At 45.2% G+C, this 21,631-nt stretch overlaps 2 protein-coding genes across 3 annotated transcripts in view; one reads left to right on the forward strand and one right to left on the reverse strand.

The window, feature by feature from the left end:
- The window catches only part of ndrg3a (ndrg family member 3a), a 58,566-nt gene that overhangs the window by 24,128 nt on the left and 12,807 nt on the right, over positions 1-21,631 (reverse strand). For both annotated transcript variants that reach the window (XM_079511024.1, XM_079511025.1), the window contains exons 2-3: positions 3,315-3,398; positions 405-437 (exon numbers count right to left, since the gene is read on the reverse strand). In XM_079511024.1, the coding sequence (XP_079367150.1) occupies positions 405-437; positions 3,315-3,371 (90 nt within the window). In that variant the 5' untranslated portion in view covers positions 3,372-3,398. The remainder of the gene's footprint in view (positions 1-404; positions 438-3,314; positions 3,399-21,631) is intronic.
- LOC306929900 (ATP-binding cassette sub-family C member 10-like) lies at positions 7,034-11,632 on the forward strand (the record flags this gene model as incomplete). Its single annotated transcript, XM_079510632.1, has 1 exon — positions 7,034-11,632. The coding sequence occupies one exon, from the start codon at positions 7,034-7,036 to the stop codon at positions 11,630-11,632; it is 4,599 nt and encodes a 1,532-aa protein (XP_079366758.1).

Genomic DNA, 21,631 nt, shown 5'->3' on the forward strand with positions numbered 1-21,631 from the left:
CGGTGCGATGAAAAATCTATGGGAACGCAATTTTTAGAATGGTAATATCTTGGATTCTTCTTTTTGGAAGTTTGATTTGCGGTTTGAGTTAAGATTGGCATTAAATTTGAAAAAACTGTGAAACACACACTGAATGCGACCCGATATGCTCTCCCTGTTGGAACAAATTAATAATAGCAGACTTTGGGGCAATTACCAGGGGTGATCCAGCAGAATAAAAATCACACACACATATGCTGTGCCACAAATACTTCCATTAATCCCAGTGGAAGTGCACCCCCCCCCCCCCCCCCCCCCGTGAGTGAGGAACTACCTTCACATCTAGGACAAGAAACTAGCCCGGTTCAGAATGGGGCCATGTACTGTACATGGCCCCATGTACTGATAAGTTAACGAACACTCACCTGGCAATCAAAGTCTTGGAAGTTGCGTGAATTCTGCAAGAGAGAAAAATAGGGGAATCAAGAAATGTCATCATACACATAGTATTCACAAACTAGCAAACGCAGGATTTTACGCAAGGCCTGGCTGCATGTGCGTGCGTGCGTGCTTCTCCATGTTGGTTTGTCACCAAGTTGATTTCAATGATTTGGTTCTAAAATTATTCTGAACTCATGAGAATGCACAGAAACGATTAAAAGATCTCTCAATGACATCTTTCTCTTTTTCTCACACTTTGACAGTGTCTTTCTCAACCTATCACCTTCCTCTGTCCAATTGGTTGTTCTCTTGAGGTTTTTCAGGGTACGTTTGGTTAACTGTGACACTATGGCAAAGTTGCAACATTCCTATAGTTTGATTCCGGCTGGAGCTCAGCATTACACGTCTGTCTAAATAAAATAAAAACTCTAAATCGTCTAAATATCACCCCCCTCCCCCCGTCCCCTGACAAGAAAACAATACACCGAAAGCAGCTGCATGCCCCCTTTCCCCTTCCCTGGCTCATATATCTAATTATTTTTTAATTTAAGAATACAGTCGACTGTCATCGGGATTCGAACCCATTAGCAGCCTAGGTGCCCGGTCCACTACGCCCGCCGTTTATATAGTGACCTCCAGGAAGTTGAAATGGCGACATATACGACTTTGTATTGTACATGTTTAACAATTACACTTCTGCCATTTTTGTCCCAATATTTTGGCAACTAATGCTGGGCTGCCATGTGAAAATGCAACATGGGTGCTATAAACATTTGTTTTCAATTATTTCTTGGATCATTGAGGAACTCAATTTCCATTCTGACAGACACTGCTCTACTGCTCTTATCGTCTCAGCTGTCCTTTTCCCTGTCTGTCCTCATGTCTCTACTTGTGATGTCTTTTTAATGGGCTGGCCACTAGGTGGAGTGAGAGGTCAGCTCTCTGGCATCATTCATTCAGATGGGTTTTTATTATTATGGCACTTTGTCCTGATGACCACTCAGGAGTCTTTGACAGAACCAGTCAATCAACTTGGTGACATGTACTCTTTCCACCACCACTCAACAGTGATGCAGTCCCCCCCCCCCCCCCCCCCAAAGCTAGGAGAACGGGAGGTTGAGAGAGCCGAGCTGCAGAAATTGACCATGGAAAATAATGTCTATCCCACAATTTTGCACCCAGTGTCAATTATCTAATGTAATCCTGGGCGCTACACTTCCTCTGCCAACCTGGGGGGCAGCGGACTGACCTCATGCTTCCTTCTATGCATGCCAAGCACGTCCAAGCTGCTTCTTTTCACCTGACAGGGGGGAGTTCCCCTGGCCGGACGTAGCGCATGGAAGGAACACGTTATTCCGACCAGTTCCCGTCCCCTCCATCAGGCGCCCCGGCTGGCCAGGGGGAGTTTGTTTAGTGACCAATATTACTGCATGTTTTTGTGAGGGTACCTACCCTAGGGGACACGGGGAGAACATGCAAACTCCACACAGAAAGGCCCTTTAACCAACCCCAGCATGGGTATGGGCACTGATGACGCGGAGGAGAGAAAACGCCCCCAGCACCCACAGCGGGAATCAAACCCAGGACCTTCTAGCTGTGAGGCGACCACCGTGCCCACTTTTTCTTTCTTAAGTCTGTGGATCCATCCAGCCTGCAGTCTTTAATTTTTAAAACACTGTCCTTCACTAGAAATTGTCATGATCTTTTTTATTTTGTATTCCAGCCTTTTCTTTGATCTCTCCCTTAATTCATTCTCCATCCACCACTCGATCACTCTTCTGTGGCCCTTGCCTTAGTCAGTCTGCAGCCTCCTGGCCTCCTGATTTTTGAGTAGACAGCTAGGTCTGTCCCTGGCTGTGTCCCTGAGCACAGAAATAGCGTTTGGTTCACCACCAAGTGTCACTAACACACATACAGTATACACATTAACTGTATGTATGTATGTATATATATATATATATATGTGTGTGTGTGTGACAGTACAGTACAGTGACAGTACAGTACAGGGACCCTCTGGGGACCCCCCACACTGTAACTGTGTCATTCGCCCCGCGTCCGAAACGGTCATTTCTCGACCGTTTCGGACGCGGGGTGGCACGCCGGAACCGGGCCAGCACCCTGGCCGGGAACCCCCTGGGGACCCCCACATGGAGTTGCACCACTCACTTCACTTATCCTCTCTGACTGAGGCGAGATAAACATTGGCACCTATTTTTATATAAAGCCATTGCTGGGATGCTCCCTGACTATATTTGTTGTTCCATGATGGAACTGAACAATAGCACCTATCTAGTGATTTCTTAAGGCTCAAGGTTCCTCAGGCCCAGAGAGAGTTGGGCAAGACAGCTTTTTCTGTCAAAGGCCCAACTTCGTGGAATAAACTCCAAAACTGAGCTCCCTGCCATCCTTCGGTCAGTTCAAAGGAATGCTCCAGCACATTTTTCACCGTGATTGTTCCTCCTTCAATCGATTTATTTTACTGATGGTTGTTCTGAATAAAGTTCCTTTGTAATTTATCCTGATTTATAATGTTTGATGCATTGTTTTTTGACTGTATTTTGTGTATTGTAACCTCGGCTACGTTGAAAATGAGGGCTTGCCCTCAACTGTATTTCCGAGTATAAATAAAGGTGATGATGATGACTTCACACGGGTGTGATTTTTCCTCCCTTTCTTTTGACTCACTCTCCTCTTCTCTTTGACAGTTATACAGAAATTATGCATTATTCACTTTGATTAACGGAGCATGCATGCCCTGCATATGCATGGTGCATATTCAGTTTTAATTGTGTGCCCTACAAATAAAACTGCTAATTACTGTGTACAGCTGCACACATGTTTGCATTTCTGCCAGCTCAGCAGGAGGCCACAGTCCCCAAAGGCCAAACCCTCACCTTGTTGGTCAGCAGGGGCTTGATTTCGGTTAGCTGTACGTCCTGCAGTTCTTCCATCGTCCTGTCTGTCAAATGTAGACTGCTCTGTCAACAGAGAGAGAAAAATACAACCGTTTAAGCTTGGCATCATCCACAGAATACTGAACATACAACACTTAGGTTTCTTGTTAGTTGGTGTTGTGGAAGTTGGTATGTTGTGGAATGCCCAGACACCATCCACTGGTTTCTTTCAAAAGTGGCCTAGAAACACCATCTATCAGGACTGGAGACCACAAGGAGAGGTAAATGCAAATAAAATAACCATAGAAAGGAGGCGTCATGTCCGCACCGAGACATGGCCATCACCATTGATAATGCTGTGGTGACCTCAACTCGGACTGCGAAGAATCTGGGTGTGACCCTGGACGATCAACTGACGTTCTCGGCAAACATCGCATCAGTGACAAGGTCCTGCAGATTCCTCCTCTACAACATCAGGAGGATTCGCCCCTTCCTCACAGAGAAGGCAGCCCAGGTGCTCATCCAGGCTCTCGTCATCTCCCGCCTGGACTACTGCAACTCCCTCCTTGCTGGTGCTCCGGCATCTGCCATCAGACCTCTGGAGCTTGTTCAGAAAGCTGCGGCTCGTCTGGTGTTCAACCGCCCCAAGTTCTCCCACACAACCATCCTTCTCCGTTCTCTACACTGGCTCCCCGTAGCGGCTCGCATCCAGTTCAAAACCCTGGTGTTAGCCTATAGGGCAGTGAAAGGAACAGCTCCTTCCTACCTCCGGGCTATGGTCGATGCCTATACCCCTGCCCGACCACTTCGGTCTGCCACCTCGGGGCGACCGATTGCCTCGTCACTCAAGGGTCCTTCTGGCCGATCCACACGGTCACGACTCTTTTCTGTTCTGGCCCCACAGTGGTGGAATGAACTTCCCACTGATGTTAGGACAGCAGAGTCACTGCCCATATTTCGCCGCAGGTTGAAAACCCACCTCTTCAGGAAACACTACCCTTCCTCTCTGCCTGACCTACTTGTTAACTAGTTGTACGAACGCTTGTTTTCTATTGTTGTATTGTTTATTGGATCTTGTTTAGTCGATACACTTAATTGTTTTAGCTCATGCTCATTTGATTTAGCTATTTTGTCTCATCTGTTTAAGGAAATAGGTAGCTGATATATTGCACTTTTACCTTAGCGCTAGGTATACTCTTGGTTGCTTGTTTTTGCAGAAAATGCACTAAAGACTTCTGGTGATTAGTAGTTTTTGTTCCCTACCTATGTTGAATACACATATTGTAAGTCGCTTTGGATAAAAGCGTCTGCTAAATGACTGTAATGTAATGTCATTCTCTGCTACCGTTTTCCTTTTTCTCCTAGTGCTCTATATGTTGTATGCTCTATATGATAACATGTATTATTTTGTTATGCTGATGAGTTGAATACATAGGACCACAATGGAAAGAAGTCCAAAGGAGTTTTCGGGTTATCTTTTATTAAGCCATAATGTCTGACTTTACCTTGTGCCATTTACATTTCAATCAATGTTCATAATGGATGAAAACTGTCTGGCAATTCAAAGTCTGTCAAATTGTCGATACATTCAGAGGGGGTGAGGGTGCTCATTCTCAAGAAAAGGATTATGTATGGCTGCTGCTCTGCATGCCCTCCTGTCGATGTATGATGTTGATGTTTCATGACTGTTGAGTTCATATTGGCCCATCCCCCATGCTATCATCAGTCATCACAATAGGCTTGCCACTCGTTTCGTAGACATTGCCCAGTCTGGTGTATTTGTTATGCATGTCTTGTTTGTCATGTCTATAAAAAAATTCCAATAAAAACTAATATAACAAAAAAGAAAAGGATTACAGTATCTCTCCATTTTCCAATGTATGACACACAAATGCAGGTGCACACACCCGAAAGACAAAGGATCGGAGAGAAGGCCGTCTACATGCCAAATTAATATTTTAGGCACAATGGGCAGAATGTGGGTGATTAATTGAGCATGAGATTGACAGAGGCGCTGCCATCACCTGCCATCTCTCTGCTCCTCTTCTACTTTCTGATCGGTCATGTCACATGTAGGCTGGCTGGAGGAAAGGTTGAAGGACATCCGCAACTTCAATTATTACAGGGAAAGGTCACCCTTTCAATCAGTCTACACTGTTTTATGCATGCATAGACAAGCAAACACACGTGTGTGGGGCACACATACTCGCATGTGTGCCCCACACACACACACACACACACACACATGAGAAAGCCAACTGGACTAGCACAGCGACGTCGTCAGCCAATGGGAGAGTAAGCTGGACTAGTGGACTAGCTTGGACATCGATGACAGACTTGGCTTGCCATTGCATAGCAGCTGGTTTTGTAAAGTGGCATTCCACATACCACTTGGAGGTCTCTCCCAGAAAGAGAAAGCTGCATCAACGGTGTAATATTATTATTGCGACCGTAGGTCGCATTGACAATGAAAACCTGCATCTCCCGTCCATTAGTCATGCCTCCATATATGGTCACGCCTCGTGACACCAAGGAGTGTTTTTTGTGCCACCCGTCCTTCCTGTTCCGACTTCCATATGTTGATCTGACAAACCCTGTACACTCAAGATACGCTCCATATATGGCCAGTACAGAATTCATTCCATATGTTGATCCGACCCCCCATGCCAAAGTGCCAACGCTTGTCCAGCAGTCTGCCGCCACCCAGGCGGATGCGTGCACGGCACTGCCAAAGCAGGGCAAGGTCGCTTCTTGCCCTCAGGGCGTCTTACTGGTTACATTATATAATATTAAACGCTGTTCCATAATATTAACACATTTCTATCAGCACATCCAGAAACACTGCTGTTGTTCATACGTGTGTGTGTGACTGTGTGTGTGTGGTTAGTTAATAAAGTTTAATAACAGAACGATCTCATCAATAGTGTCGGCAAGAAAGAACACACTGCTGTGGATCGTTTAGAAGCACTCAGTGTGCTACAGTGACTATTATACAGTTAAGTGGTCCCTTCTCTTGCATCATTTTAAATCTTAGTGGGGCTATCTGTAGTTACGGTTACAGCCTCAAGTCTGTACTAGACAATATCTATACATCTACAGTGTGTGTGTGTGTGTGTGTGACACACATAAATATAGAGATCAGCAGATCAGCCAGTCAGAGTACATGCACACACAAGACAATGGTTAAGTCACACACACACCAAAAACAACCTATGCTAGCCTGTTGGTGTGGAAGTTTCTCAGCGCAAGCATTGGAAAACAGTTTGATTGAGCAGTTAATTGCCTGGCAAGTGGTAACCACCATTAACACAAGGAAATCAGTTATTTCCTCACGCATGCATTCGCTACCTTACATTTAGTCAAAGCACCAGTTTCATTACTTGGCTTATAAACTACATATATACACTACTTATACTTACTACATAGGGTGTTACAAAGTTTGATCTGCAAACTAAAATGCATTGGGATAAGACACTGATCGGTGTCATGTCATCTTGTAGATCTAGTGAGCGTTGCCTAGCAATGACATCATTGAATTACATCATCAAATTATAAATAGCATCATCAGAATCTCTAACCTCTTGGTGGGTGTAAAGCACCAGACATACCTCCATGACATGAACCAAATTATTAATTTATACATATTGAAAGAAACAAGAGGTTCTTCGATATTTAGCACATTGTTGTTCCAAGAATGAAGTGAGTATAGAGGAGACAACATGGGTGATTTTGCCCCAGCAGAGTTGATATCTGGCATCTGTCATACAGATGCCCAGAACCCCTTCTCTGTTTGGGAGAATGGAACCATAAGCCCTTGTTTTAACAAGCTCATCCTGGGAGCCCTGCCTCATGCTGCCATGGCAATTCTCAGTGTCCATTACCTTTGCATACCAAGGTACAGACTCCATCAGAGGTCTACTCCATGTAGCTGGATGATTAGGGTGGCATCAGCCCTGCTAGTGACACTGTTCTTCATCTGTGATGTAGTAGTGACAGCTCTTCTCAACCAAGATGACATGTATCTAGATATCTTGGCTGACGGCTGTGCCATCTTGGCCTGGCTGGTACATTTTGGCACCATGATAGTCCTCCGGAGGTCCATTCACAGGGGAACCAGAGGCCCTCTGACTGTATCACTGTTGGTTCTTCTCACCATTCCTAACTTTGTGATCAACCTGATGGCTTATTACCATAGTGAGGCATATCTAAGCAAAGAACCTCTCAAAATGGCACGAGTAATACTTGCCTCGGGTCGGACATTCCCTCTCACAGTTTACATCCTGGTATTTATGTTTCCCTGCATTGGTGACAGAAGGGCGACTATGTCTATCAACACCGGTGACGGCACTGACCTCAGTCCAGGGGGTTCTAATCAGGATACAGGTGAGATGGTCGCCGAGGATGGTAGCGGCTGCGTCTCTGGGCTTCTGTACTTATGGCTGCATCCTCTCCTTCTGAGAGGGGAGCGCGGGGAGCTGAACAGAGAAAGCGATGTCTATCACCTCCCTCAGAAACTGCGCACTGCTGTCATCCAGCAACACTTCTACCACTGCTGGGAGGCCAGCCAGCAGGATGCAGCAGCCCGGTGCAGAAGGCAGGATAAATGCCAGAGCCCAGAGTTGGAAATGGACAACGAGGTAGTTTTGGCAAGGGTGCTGCAGAAAGCCTTCGGGGTGAGGTACTACATCTTAGGCCTTCTGAAACTTGTAAGCGACGTGCTGGGCTTTGCAGGTCCACTGCTCCTCAGCAACCTGATTGGTTTTATGGAGAATGAGGGCGCCCCTGTCAGCCAAGGCGCCTGGTGTGCCCTGGGACTCTTTGCCAGCACCCTCCTTTCGGCCTTCCTCCAAAACATTTTCACCTTTCAAGTGTCCAAGGTGGTATTGTCCGCACGTGCTGCACTTGTGTCGGCCATCTATGGGAAAGCCCTGCGTGTCAGCAGAAGTGGGTTGGCAGGTTTCAACCTTGGCGAGGTGGTCAACTTCATAAGCACCGACACGGACAACGTGGTCAACTTCTTCAACAGATTCCATGAGCTGTGGAGTTTGCCCTTCCAGTTTTCCATAGCCCTCTATCTCTTGTACCTGCAGGTAGGCGTGGCTTTCCTAGGAGGGCTCGGCGTGGCCCTGCTGCTTATACCACTCAACAAGATCCTCGCCTCCCGTATTGTTGACAACAACAAACAAATGCTCAGGTACAAGGACAGTCGTGTTACGCTGATGGCAGAGGTCCTTTTTGGAATACGCATAATAAAATTATACAACTGGGAAACTCATTTTACTCAGAAGATTGCAGACTGTCGCAAACAAGAGCTGTCCCATCTCAAAGCCATCAAGTACCTGGATGCCGTGTGTGTCTACACCTGGGCTGCCCTGCCTGTAGTCATCTCCATCCTCACCATTGTCACATATGTGCTGCTGGGAGGCCAAATGACCGCAGCTAAGGTATTCACCACCCTGGCTCTGGTGGGCATGTTGATCCTGCCACTCAACAATTTCCCCTGGGTCATCAACGGCATCCTGGAGGCCAAGGTGTCCCTGGAACGAATACAACGGTTCCTCAAGCTGGCCAACCAGGACCTCTGTGCATACTACAGTCCTGTGTGTCCAGAAGACCCTCAGATATCTGTCCTGCTGAGTCAGGGCTCTTTCTCATGGCATGATTCTGATGGCACAGATCATAACACAGAGCAACATATAGAAATGGAGACTTGTGTCACTAAAGGGAGTCTGCGGCTACACATTCTGAATCTCAACATCGCCAAGGGCTCCCTTGTGGTTGTGGTGGGAAAGGTTGGCTGTGGGAAGAGCTCATTACTGGCAGCCATCACTGGGGAACTCAACAGGCTTGGTGGTATGGTGTACGTTGAGGAAAGAGAGGCCGGCTTTGGCTTGGCCTCTCAGGAGCCCTGGATCCAACATGCAACAGTACAGGACAACATCCTGTTTGGAAGAAAATACAACCCCACGTTTTATCAGACTGTGATTGAGGCCTGTGCACTCACAGATGACCTCAACATTCTTCCAAAGGGAGACAAGACAGAAGTAGGTGAGAATGGTGTGACTCTGAGTGGAGGGCAGAAGGCTCGCTTGGCCTTGGCCAGAGCCGTTTATATGGATAAAGACATTTACCTCCTTGATGATCCCTTGGCAGCAGTTGACAATGATGTTGCCCATCACCTTATGCAGAAATGCATCATGGGAATACTCAGAAACAAGACCAGAATCCTTTGCACACACCGCATAGAGTTTGTGGACAAAGCTGACATGGTGGTCCTTATGGATAATGGGACCATCGTTAAAACAGGCACACCAGCAGAAGTCCTGCCAATGGTGGGGGAAGTGCCTACAAAGCACAGGAACGGCAGCAAGGCTAAAGAAAAAGACAGTACCGAGAAGGTGCAGGAGCTGGGTATGTCCAATGATCTGCTAGCAGAGGATGAATCTGACCCATCAGGGGAGGAGCAGAAGCATGTGGGCGGGTTGGCGTGGAAGGTTTACCAGACCTACTGGGTGGCTGTGGGCAGAGTGCTGTCCCTCTCCATTCTCATATCTCTGCTTCTCATGCAAGCCTCAAAGAACATGTCCGATTGGTGGCTGTCCAATTGGATCTCTGAGTTGAAGAACAACGGTTCCTCCTGGATTGATGGCTCCTCTACAGTGGCCTACAGCTCACCACACCTGCTGCCGATTTCACCTGGAGGGCCACTAGTGTGTCCATTGCCCTCTATGACAAGCTCTCATGAAGCCAAAATGAGCTCAGAGATATTCTATCTGACAGTGTACAGCTCCATCGCCATTGCCAACACGGTGTTCACTGCTGTCCGTGCTTTCCTCTTTGCTCACGGAGCCATGTGCGCCGCAGCGGTAATTCATAACAGACTTTTGGACAAGGTCTTTAAGGCCACCATGACGTTCTTTGACACCAACCCGCTGGGGCGTGTTCTCAACCGCTTCTCCTCAGACCTGTACACTATCGATGACAGCCTGCCGTTTGTGCTTAACATCCTGCTGGCCAACATCTTTAGCCTACTGGGAATGCTGGTTGTGATGACTTACAGCCTTCCCTGGATCCTGGTTGCTCTGCTCCCCCTGGGTCTGCTTTACTATCGTACACAGAACTTCTACAGACAGACCTCCCGGGAGCTGAAGCGTCTCTACAGCCTCACACTATCACCCATCTACTCCCACTTCTCTGAGACACTGAGTGGGTTGAGTACTATCCGGTCCAGTCGAAGCTCAGCCATGTTTGAGCAAGAGAATTTGAGGCGTCTAGAGCAGAACCAACGATGCCTGTTCCTTACCAATGCCACCATGCAGTGGCTTGACATCCGCTTGCAGATGATTGGAGTCGCCGTGGTGACCGGCATCTCCATGATCGCAGTCATCCAGCACGACTCCATAGACCCAGGTCTGGTGGGTCTGGCTCTGTCCTATGCCTTGTCAATCACAGGCCTGCTGTCTGGCCTCATCTTCAGTTCCACGCAGACGGAGATGGATCTGGTTAGTGTGGAACGCACTGAGGAGTACTGCAGCAGCCTACCCACTGAGCCACAGCACCAGAACCCACAGGTACCGCCATCATGGCCTCAGCAAGGCAGGCTGGAGTTCTGTGGAGTCGTGGTGGCCTACAGAGAGGCTCTACCCAATGCCCTGGATGGTTTAAGCCTGGTGGTGCATCCGGGGGAGAAGGTGGGAATTGTAGGCCGTACAGGGTCTGGTAAATCCACACTATTCCTGGCTCTGTTCCGGATGGTGGAGCTGAACCAGGGACAGATTCTCCTGGATCACCTGGACATCAGCACTGTGGGCCTGGCTCAACTCAGGTCCAAGTTGGCAATTATCCCTCAGGATCCCTTTCTGTTTAGCGGTAGCGTGAGGGAGAACTTGGATCCCAGAGGGCAGTACACAGACCAGAGCCTAATGGAAGTTTTGGATCAATGTCACCTCAGTCATGTGGTCGACAGGATGGGTGGTCTGGATGCTGAGGTAGGAGAGAAGGGAAAGACATTCTCTGTGGGCCAGAGACAGCTGTTGTGTCTTGCCAGGGCTCTGCTGACCCAGGCCAATGTTCTATGCATTGATGAAGCCACAGCCAGTGTGGATCACAAGACTGATAAACTACTGCAGCAGACAATCAAGCAAAGGTTTCAAAACAAGACTGTTCTCACAATTGCTCACAGAATCAACACAATCATGGACTCTGACAGGGTGCTGGTGATGCAAGCTGGGAAGGTGGTGGAATTTGACACACCCTCTGCTCTGTACCAGATAAACAACTCTGTCTTTCACAGGCTAGTTGATGGAAGAGGAGAGTGACACAGTGGGAAGACATAAGGACATTTAGAAGCGTTCAAGTATTATTTATTTCACCAGTTTCTGTCTTCTCTCCACCTTAGACATTCGGGGCGTGTCTGCTAAGGCTTGCTGTATTTCCACATTTCACAGGATGCACTTTGGCACACAGAAAATGTGGAGGTGCTTTATACAGTAGTTGTTTGAATAACGGAATGCGTTAGGTCAGGGTTGCCCACACTTTTTTGATTTGAGAAGTACTTTTTTAAATGACCAGCTTAAGAAGATCAACCAACCAAAACAGTATTATGATATAATTATTAATAGCGCTGCTGGCGTTGCATAAAAGAAACGTACGTACTTATGCTTCATAACACGATGCATTATAAAACTGAGCTATGTAACTCTCCTGTGTATTATTTGAAAGTCACTTGAAGTTGCACTATTCAGCAATTAGCATATTAAAGTACGAGGACACCGCTTGCCTGTTTTGCTGATAAATGCATACAGTAGTATAGGGGAAACACTGCAGTTCCTATTTTGTGCATCTAATTTTCTAAAATAGTGACAATAGCCAATCTACAAGCTTGTAGAATAGATTATATACTGGCTTGTCTGGCTATTATACTATTTTCATAGTAAACATTTATTTGAAAAAGTAATCATTAATAATCAATAGTTGCAGCCCTTATTATTAAATGTCAAAGTTATTTACAAATTATTTAACAGTCAATGTTTTATTGTATGAACAATCGAACACAACTATTTACTTTTCTATTAAAGAAAGGTAACAAAAATGTTTTATTTTGTGACCATCAAATGCATCAATGTATAGCTTTTAGAAAGAAATCTGAATTGGAACAATCAGTGAAGAATATTCCAATCTGTGCATACATTATTCATTAATCATCAATGTCCCTTTTGTAGACCGAGCAACCAAAATCGAGGAAGAGGCGAGACTAAGGAGTAAACCACCATACAACTTCCCTGCCCTCTATGCCAGTACACACTAATGCGCATGTTCTTTGGAAAACACTGCACATCTATTTTGTTTTGTATATTTAAAGCGGAAATACAACACCACACTTTCTGTGGACACAGCTCCTTAGGCGCCAACCAACAACAGGAGGTTCCTGTGATGGTGACGCATTCCAGGTTGGAGTCAGCAGGAAGAATCCTGCAACTCTTCCCGTTTGTAACTCCCTGATGTGAACACGTGGTGGACAGGCCACAGCTGGCGGCTGACACACCAAGCAAAAAAATTAAAGAAAAAGTAGAGGGATCAGAGGTCACAGTATCAGGATAGCAGATGGGACATGAAAAGCAACAATCCCACAAATTACATAAAACAATCAGTGGGGGGGATGGGGCCCACGAAATCCCGCCAACAAATCCAGCTCAAGTGCAAGGGGGGGGGGGGGGGGGGGGGTCACAGGGTAGTGACTAAATAATGTTTAACCAAGTAAACTAGGCAAAAAAGAAAAACAAATACTCTGCATGCTTGAGCAGATTGAGCATATTGGCCGGATCAATCTCAACAACTTCCTCAGGCTGTCACAGAAAGTGGGACGGAGGCAAAGGCCAACTCTAATCATAGCCTGCTAACCGGCTAATTGAGGTGTTACCCCAACTGACAGACTGATGGCTCAACCCCACTGACCTCTTTACTACTGGCTTACCCAAGCACCTACTACATGAAAGAGTAGCGAAAAACAATTGCGGAAAACAAATGTCAAGACGACTCAAAACAAGGTCATTTAGGCTGAGGCCCATTCCAGGTCCCTTTATCTCCTTTTATTATTTTTTAAATTGATCAATCCCCTGCAGAGAACATGCTCATTTCTGAGTATAAGGGCCTGAAATTCATTTTTCCAAAAATATTTTCAGGCCCTGAATGTAATTTAATCAGGCAAATGTGTCTGTTTAAAATGTAAAAGTGATTGATCCCTTTCATTAATTTGCACAAATTATTTTTAATAAATATGAAAAAAATAATGTAGTTCCTAGCTAGTAAATATGGTGTAATATTATCTCAGTCTAATGTGCGTTTACCTCAACAACAATCACCCCCAGGCTTGTCGCTTTAGTTTCAACCTGAAACAAACACACAGTTCACAAGGCTCTCATGTGGCTCAAGATACCTGTCCCCATATCAAATAACATGCTAGAACACCAGAACATGCCCCATTATTCTACACTACCATCACCATCCACCTCCGTTTCCAACAGTCACTTTCACCATGCTACTGTACAACATGCACTGCCGTTGCCATAGCGACAAAGCCCATTGCCAATGTTTATTCTAAGCTAGTCTAGCCCCGAGGGACAAACAAGAGGCGGGGAGACGAGAACAGATAGAAATGAGAAGAAGGGGCAAGCATCAGTGGTGTTCAAAATATGATGCAGATTCTGTCTAGATTCGGCAATGAACCTGTGATTGCAGTGGGGAAATCAGTAAAGAAATCCGTTTCTATCCCAGATGACAGGAGATAAACATGATTGTTGTCTGTGATTTGTGCAGTTTGTCCCATATTCATCCCGTATCATTAGCATGGATGGAGATTAGGGCAGATGGTGGGGGTTGGGAAGATGGACTACAACAGCCGACAGTGTGGAACGAGCACCTCTATTTTGGGTAGTAAAGATGGCAGGCTTGGCTGGTACGGTGGATTGTTGTTGAAATTGCCTAATTTGAGGCACACTGATAGATAATGACACAGTAGTGCATCAACCATATACAGGCAGCATCCCCAGTTTGAGGGTAGAGAGCACATAGGACATGTAACACAATGTTTCCAGCTATCAGTCTGGTGAAGATAAATAGGAAAAAAATGCCTCGTTCAAATGCCACCATAATCCGTTTCTTTATTTTAATAACTTTTTTATTGTGTTTTTTTCCATGACCTAAAACGTAAAATTAATTTTTCAATTTTTTGTATTTTCTATCATATAGGGGATTTTATGGAAATTGCTCGCTCTCAGGAACAGTTCAACTGATTTGGTCATATTTGTGATGTCATCAATGTGACTGTCACCCTATATTTGTATAATTCCTCCCTCTCTTCAGTCTTCAGTTCCAAACGTGCATTTCCACTTTGTTTACAATGTTGATTTTCCAAGCTGGCTTGGAATGGTCCTGGAAACAAGTGTGTGTTTATCTAGCATCAGTATTATAATGACTCAAATATTAAATAAATTGCATATCAGCACCCCACCATCTCAGGACATTGTGGTACTGCAGCTAAAACAGCTTCAGAAGCAAAAAATAAATGCCATATCAGAGTGGTGATTGAGGCTCAAGCCATTAGAAATAAGTTTGAGGGACATAGACAATATGATATTAAATATTAACGGTTTTAAAATACAGGACATACAAAGACAACAAAGACAAAAAAGGAACAATACAAAACATGAACTAAGGACAACATAGATTTACCGTCCCACCCTCTCACCCCGAGGGGAGAATTAGAGAGAGAAGCACAATTGAATGTGTGTAGCAATAGTAATAATATTGGAAATTAAAACTATAAAGTAAGAAAAATATACAGATAGAGAAAATAAAAAAGGTATTGAAACAATATAAAAAAAGTCTAACAATCTCAGTGAGAGTGTTAATATATGCGAGGAATTGGTCCCAGGTTCTGTGGAAACCATTCAAGGAGCCTCTGCAAATTTTATTTTCTCTAAATGAAGAAATGACAGGTCTTTTAACCAGGATGTCGTGAGAGGGGGGCTAGGGCCCTTCCATTGTAGCAATATGCACCGTCTAGCTATAAGAGAAGCGAATGCGACCAGATCTTTCTGGTCCTTATTGAGTCTGCCTACCGCAGGAGACACACCAAAAATAGCGATCAATGGGTAGGGAGGGACTGAAGAACCAAGAACCGTAGACAGGGTATCAAAGAAAGATGTCCAAAAATAAATAAGCTTTGGGCAGAGAAAAAAGTGTGTGTGTGATCTGCAGGGGAATGACGACATCTAGTACAGGAGTCTGCTGTATCATAGAATATTCTGCTCAGCTTGGCCCTAGTGTAGTGAATCCTGTGGACTACTTTGAATTGAATTAAACACATATGGGCACATGCACATGAGTTAATTCTGTCTAGTGCCTAGCTCCACAAATCCTCCCCCAGCTCAACCCCAAGTTCTCTTTCCCATGTATACTTCAATCCAAAAAGTGAGGATGTTTGGGAAGAAACAAGAGAACTAATGAACTATAGATTGAAGAAATGTTGTTCAAAGAGTCTGAAGGGGCCATTATAGTCTAAGATGTTTTTACTGGGTAGAATAGGAATGGATGTAAAGTGGGTGCTGGCAAAGTTACGCAGTTGAAAAAAACCTAAACAGACAAAAATGTGTTATATCATAGGTAGTAGTGATACCTCCCAAAGAGCTGAAAATTATTTCACTGTATAGATCTCTAAAAGAGACCAAGCCCTTCTCCTTCCACTTGCTGTAGGTTGTTTCTAAGGCCGAGGGTAAAAACAAAGTTTTCCACCGCTATGGTACTTGTAGACAAACACACCGACACAAAATCATGATCATGTCATATAAATTAAATTTTCCCTACACAGCATGTGTGGAGCCTCAACTACAAAATGCTAAATATCACACTGTTTGGCAGTGCTCGCCACCACAATAGAGTGGCAATGGATGAAATGAAATGATTACTATATTTACCCAGGGTATCTGGGCTAAGCTCAATAACCTGTTTCCAGCCAGGCCCTGCTCATAGAACACATTTCATCGTAGTGGTTCAATGCCTTGTTCAAGGGCACTTCAGCGGTGGCAATTTTAACGTGTCGGACCGCTGATTCGAACTGGCGACCTTCCGGTATCAAGACCGCTCCGCAATCCGTTCGGCCACGGCTATGCTGGAATTAACAACACCGTGTGACATGCGGCCAGGGTCAGCCTTCACAACAGCCTCCTGTCTGTAGCAACTTAAACCTACACGGTGTGGTGTTGAGCTAGAATAGAACACAAGCTAGTGTAAGAAGTTAATTTGTGATTTTGTGTCGTTTCTCTGTGAGAAATGCACAGGTTGCTCAGCTGTTCTCTATAAGCCTTGTTAACACACCCACTGCGTCATTCAAATATAGTCATAGGCTACTGTACTCTAAAGTCTAAACAAATATTTTAGCTACACTTGTTGGTTGGTGCAGAAGCAACATTTTGTGACAGGGGTTACTAGTGAAATGTATATTTGAAATGCAATGTGATGCAGAGAGAGAGGAGAGCAGGGGATGAGAGATGGACAGAAAATGTAGTAGCCTACAGTTTTAATATTGATTTTAAAGATCAGTAGAACTAGGTGCGTTAGGTATGAAGTCTACCGTATGCATTTCCTACAGTACATGTCTCCGACTGTACATTCTATGCACTATTCTGTGTAAAGTAAAAGTACAGTATCCACCTTTTTCCCCACCAAGGTACTGGGGCTCATTGCGTGTGTGTGCGCTTTGCTTCCTTCAGGCAGTGTTGCCATGTGCTTATTATAAGCAACCTTTGACTTGTTGAGTGGTGCAACCACTCCCTTACGGAGCTATGTGGGTGGGTGTGTCCGAGCACGAAAACAGCATGGTTGTTTTTCACCACGTGTGCGCAACCTAACGCACACACACGCACATATTAACTGTATATATGGTGATTTCGGGTGTGCCAGTACAGTACAGTTACAGTCGCCCCGCGTCCGAAACGGTTGAGAAATGACAGTTACCGTGTGGGGGTCCCTCTACTGTACCCTCTGTACAGTAGAGGGACCCCCACACGGTAACTGTCATTTCTCAACCGTTTCGGACGCGGGGCGGCTCGCCGGAATCGGGCCGGCACCCTGGGTGCGTTCCTGTGGGTCTGGAACTCCCCACAGGAGTTCATAGACCTTGCCACTCTGTTTCTCTTGCAAAACTGTCAACACAGCAAGAGAAAGAGGAACTCATGCACACACAAAGGCAAAGACTTGTGGGTTACAGGAAAAAGATGGATACACGAGGGACAAAGATGCAAAGTTCCTAATAATATGTGTCATGGAAACAGATGGATAGGAAGGCAGAAGGGGAATAGAGACAGAACAGAGAGATCTGGACAAGAGGTAATAATTGAGACATTCACGCCAGTATTTACTCACTGGTCTGGTGTTCTTTACAGAGCGGGATTGCCTTCAAATGATGTATTCACTTTTAAGCCTGATTCTTTTTTACACGTCGTCATACAAGCTCACACCGCATCACCATAGAGCAGTGCGTAGCAAGGTTTGGTGCGTGACACCACTGTGGCGAAGTATAAATGAAGATTGCCAGCGGAGAGGCAATGGTGACTGGGAAGGGAGGAGTGTTGCCTATAAAGAGGCAGGCACTCTGTTGAGAGGGAGAGAGAACAGAGCGCAACACACTCACAGCCTTCAATAAAAATCCCAAATCAATATGCCTGCAATATTGCGGCATTTTTTTAGTATCATGGCATTGAAAATGATATCTTATATATTTCTCAAGGTGTTGTAGTGAAGTTAGAAATTCCAGTATCATGACAAAGTGTTTTGAAGGAAATCTAGTGAGGAGATAATGGGCACTTTGGGCAGGGCCTACATATGGGGCGTTGCATCATGATCCAAGGAATCCAGGTACATTCCTTTTGATTGTAGGGCGGCTGTGGCTCAGGAGGTAGAGCAGGTCGTCCAATGATCCATGGGTCGGCGGTTCGAATCCCGGCTCCTCCTGTCTACATGTCGAAGTGTCCTTGGGCAAGACACTGAACCCCAAATTGCTCCCGATGTGCTGGTTGGTACCTTGCATGGCTTCCGCTGCAATCGGTGTATAAATGTGTGTGTGAATGGGTGAATGTAATGCGCAATCTATGTAAAGCGCCTTGGATAAAGGCGCTATATAAATGCACCATTTATTGTATATGGTTCAAGAGTTATGGGCCAAAACACATTAGCCTGTTATAGCACCACAAAGTCCAACATGAGGCCGGCCGATTCAAAGAATTTGGGGTGGACGTTCTTCCTGAGACTACTGGAAGGACACACCAACATAATAATAAAGATAATCCCCACCTCCAGCCGTTCTGGCCAGCCACTACTTTAATTGTTGCATTTGTTGTGTTTTTGTTTATACAGGGGAAAAAAGAAAACCTTGAGCGAACCACATTTGTTGGGTCAAAGTGACCGAACATGTGAGACAATATGGGTTAGAAGCTCTGTTCTTCGGCGAGAACTGAAAAGCTCATTAGCTGTTGCCTTTCACAGACATGACAGCCCTCCCCAACGGCAAGAACATCTAATAGTTTTGATGTTATCACATAGCAGCTGTTAACAGTACACGACTCATGGCCGTGTACGCTACGACCTCCCTATAATTTGCTGTGACTGATTTTCATAGCATATGCAAATGAAGGCCAAGACTTAAAATCCTAGGGAAGATGTGTACATGGCATGCTGTATTACTCAGACATTTCCTCACAGACATTGTCCAATGCCCAACATGGACAAAGTTGTCCAGCAGCAGAGAGACAGACAGGCCCGAGCATGCTTGGTCACAGGAAGTCATTTAACACCCACGCAAACACACAGCATAAAGGGAGCCATGTAGCTCCCATGTCAGCAGCAGGTCCTGCATGTTCAATGAGGATATCCACACCACAAACCGTCGGCCCGCCCGCCCGCGTCTATCCACTGCGGGCCATCACAATGTCTGGGAAAGCTGTGATGATGGAGGACACAGACTCAGATTACAGCCTTGACCCCCACTCCACCACACCCCTTTAATCCATTTCTCCATGGCAACAGTGACTTTAAGCATCCTGCTCATCATCACCATGGTGACTTCTGCATCAAGACAATGATGAGCAGGGAAAGGCCCCTGGTAAAATGTCACTGTCGTGACCTCATTTTGACCTGGCGGCATACATCTGACTCAGCTATCAACAGTATAGGCTAAGGAAGAGTACCTTTCACATTTGAAACGATACGGTACCTGGAATTCATTACGGTACCAAAAGCAGCACCTTTTCCTGTACTTTGTTTATTTTTGCAGCTTTTTGGGTATTTGACACACCATAATAAGTTACTTATTAAGCCATGTTTTTATTCTCCTCATCATCCTGAACGTGATTCCATGTTGAACGGTTTGTTGGAATTACAGACATCTGTAGACTACCTTTACTTTTTTGATACGATACTGAAAAAGGTAATAATTGTGCAGATATTTTCTATCTCGTTCGCTGTCTTTCTATCACTCATTTGGTACAGTTAACTGGTATTCGGTAGTACAGACATTAGTCGATCAGTACTGGTAAAATACAACGTTCGAAAAACCAATAAATATACTTTATAAAAACAAAAACAACATTCAGTACATCTCTCTCAATTTGACGAGTTTTGTTTCCTTCATGTGATATTTAGAAGGTTTTGAGTGTCTAGAAACACACACATTGATCTAGGATGCACTACTAAGACTCTCGGGGAACAGCCAGTGTTCACCATCATAGTTTCATAAAGTCTCTACAAATTTCCTCTTGTCCAAATCTAGTCTCTTCCGTCTCTATTATTGTCTCCAGCAGCCGAAGGCATGGGGAGAGTATGTCTTGCACTCAGTCCGCGAGCGTGCGTCTGATTACAGTTAATCTCCGGCACAGTTGGCCCGGTCGATGCCAAACTGTGCACACACACACTCCCTAGATGCCAACGACGAACCTCTGCCCCAAATTTTCCACAGCCTGTTATAGCGCCACCATGAGGCCGATCATTGCAAAACACATTTCTTTATATTACTCACACATTTTCATCTCTAGTCATGTGATCAACACAGACCTGTCCGCTTCCCCATATTCCATCCCCATTGGCTAAGATTGCCTTCCAAAGTTTGCGAAATTGGTCCATTTTGAACAAAATGCTTCAAATCATGAACACAGTGTGCCATTTCCATGCAATTATGCACACACATTGCCACTAGGCCACAGAAGAAACTTAAAAAATTTCAAATCAGCCTGACAGCCTCATGGTGGTGCTATAGCAGGCTAATTCATGTTCTTACCTAAAACTGCACCGATCTGTGGACAACTTTGTAGGCACACTCCCTACAGGCCAAAGAAATACCTTTGCCCTGCATTTTTCACACCTGCCGGTTATAGCGCATCATGAGGCTGATTTTGGCAAAACACATTTCGGCACTATAACAGGCCAATTCATGTTTTCACCTATAACTGCACTGCACCGATCCGTGTACAACTTTGTATACACATTACTAAACATTATGAATACACTGTTACGTGTTATATCTTTACTGTCTCCACCAGGCCGAAGGCATGGGGAGAGAGTATGTTTTGCACTCCGCGCGCGCGTGTGTGTGTACAGCTAATCTCCGGCAGTTGGCCCGGTCGATACCAAACTGTGCACACACACTCCCTGGATGCCAACGACAAACCTCTGCCCCACATTTTTCACAATGGCCTGTTATAACGTCACCATGAGGCGAAACATTTCTTTATATTACTCGTACTCATATTTTATCCATACATCACACAAATCGCCACACACGATCTCTACAGGCATGTGATCAATACGGACCTGTCCGCTTCCCCATATTCCATCCCCAATCGCTAAGATTGCCATCTAAAGTTTGCAGGATTTGTCCATTTCCAACAAAATGCCTCAAATCATTAACACAGCGTGCGATTTCCATTAAATTACGCAAACATTCCCACTAGGCCGAGGAAGAAATGCCACATCTGCCGGTTATATCGCCACCATGAGGCCGATTTTGGTAAAACACATTTCTGTATATTACTACATATTTTATCCATACATCACGCAAATCGGAATACACCATCTCCATAGTAACTAATGAGATCAACACGCATCTTTCCACTTTCCCATATTCCATCCGATTGGCTAAGATTGCCTTCCAAACTTTGTAGGATTGGTCCATTTTGAACAAAATGCCTCAAATCATTAACACAGCGTGTGATTTCCGTGCAATTATGGCTGCACACACATTTCCACCAGGCAGAGGACGAAATGCAACT

This window comes from Electrona antarctica (genome assembly GCF_951216825.1).
Source record: "Electrona antarctica genome assembly, chromosome: 9".
Classification (NCBI taxonomy): Eukaryota; Metazoa; Chordata; class Actinopteri; order Myctophiformes; family Myctophidae; genus Electrona; species Electrona antarctica.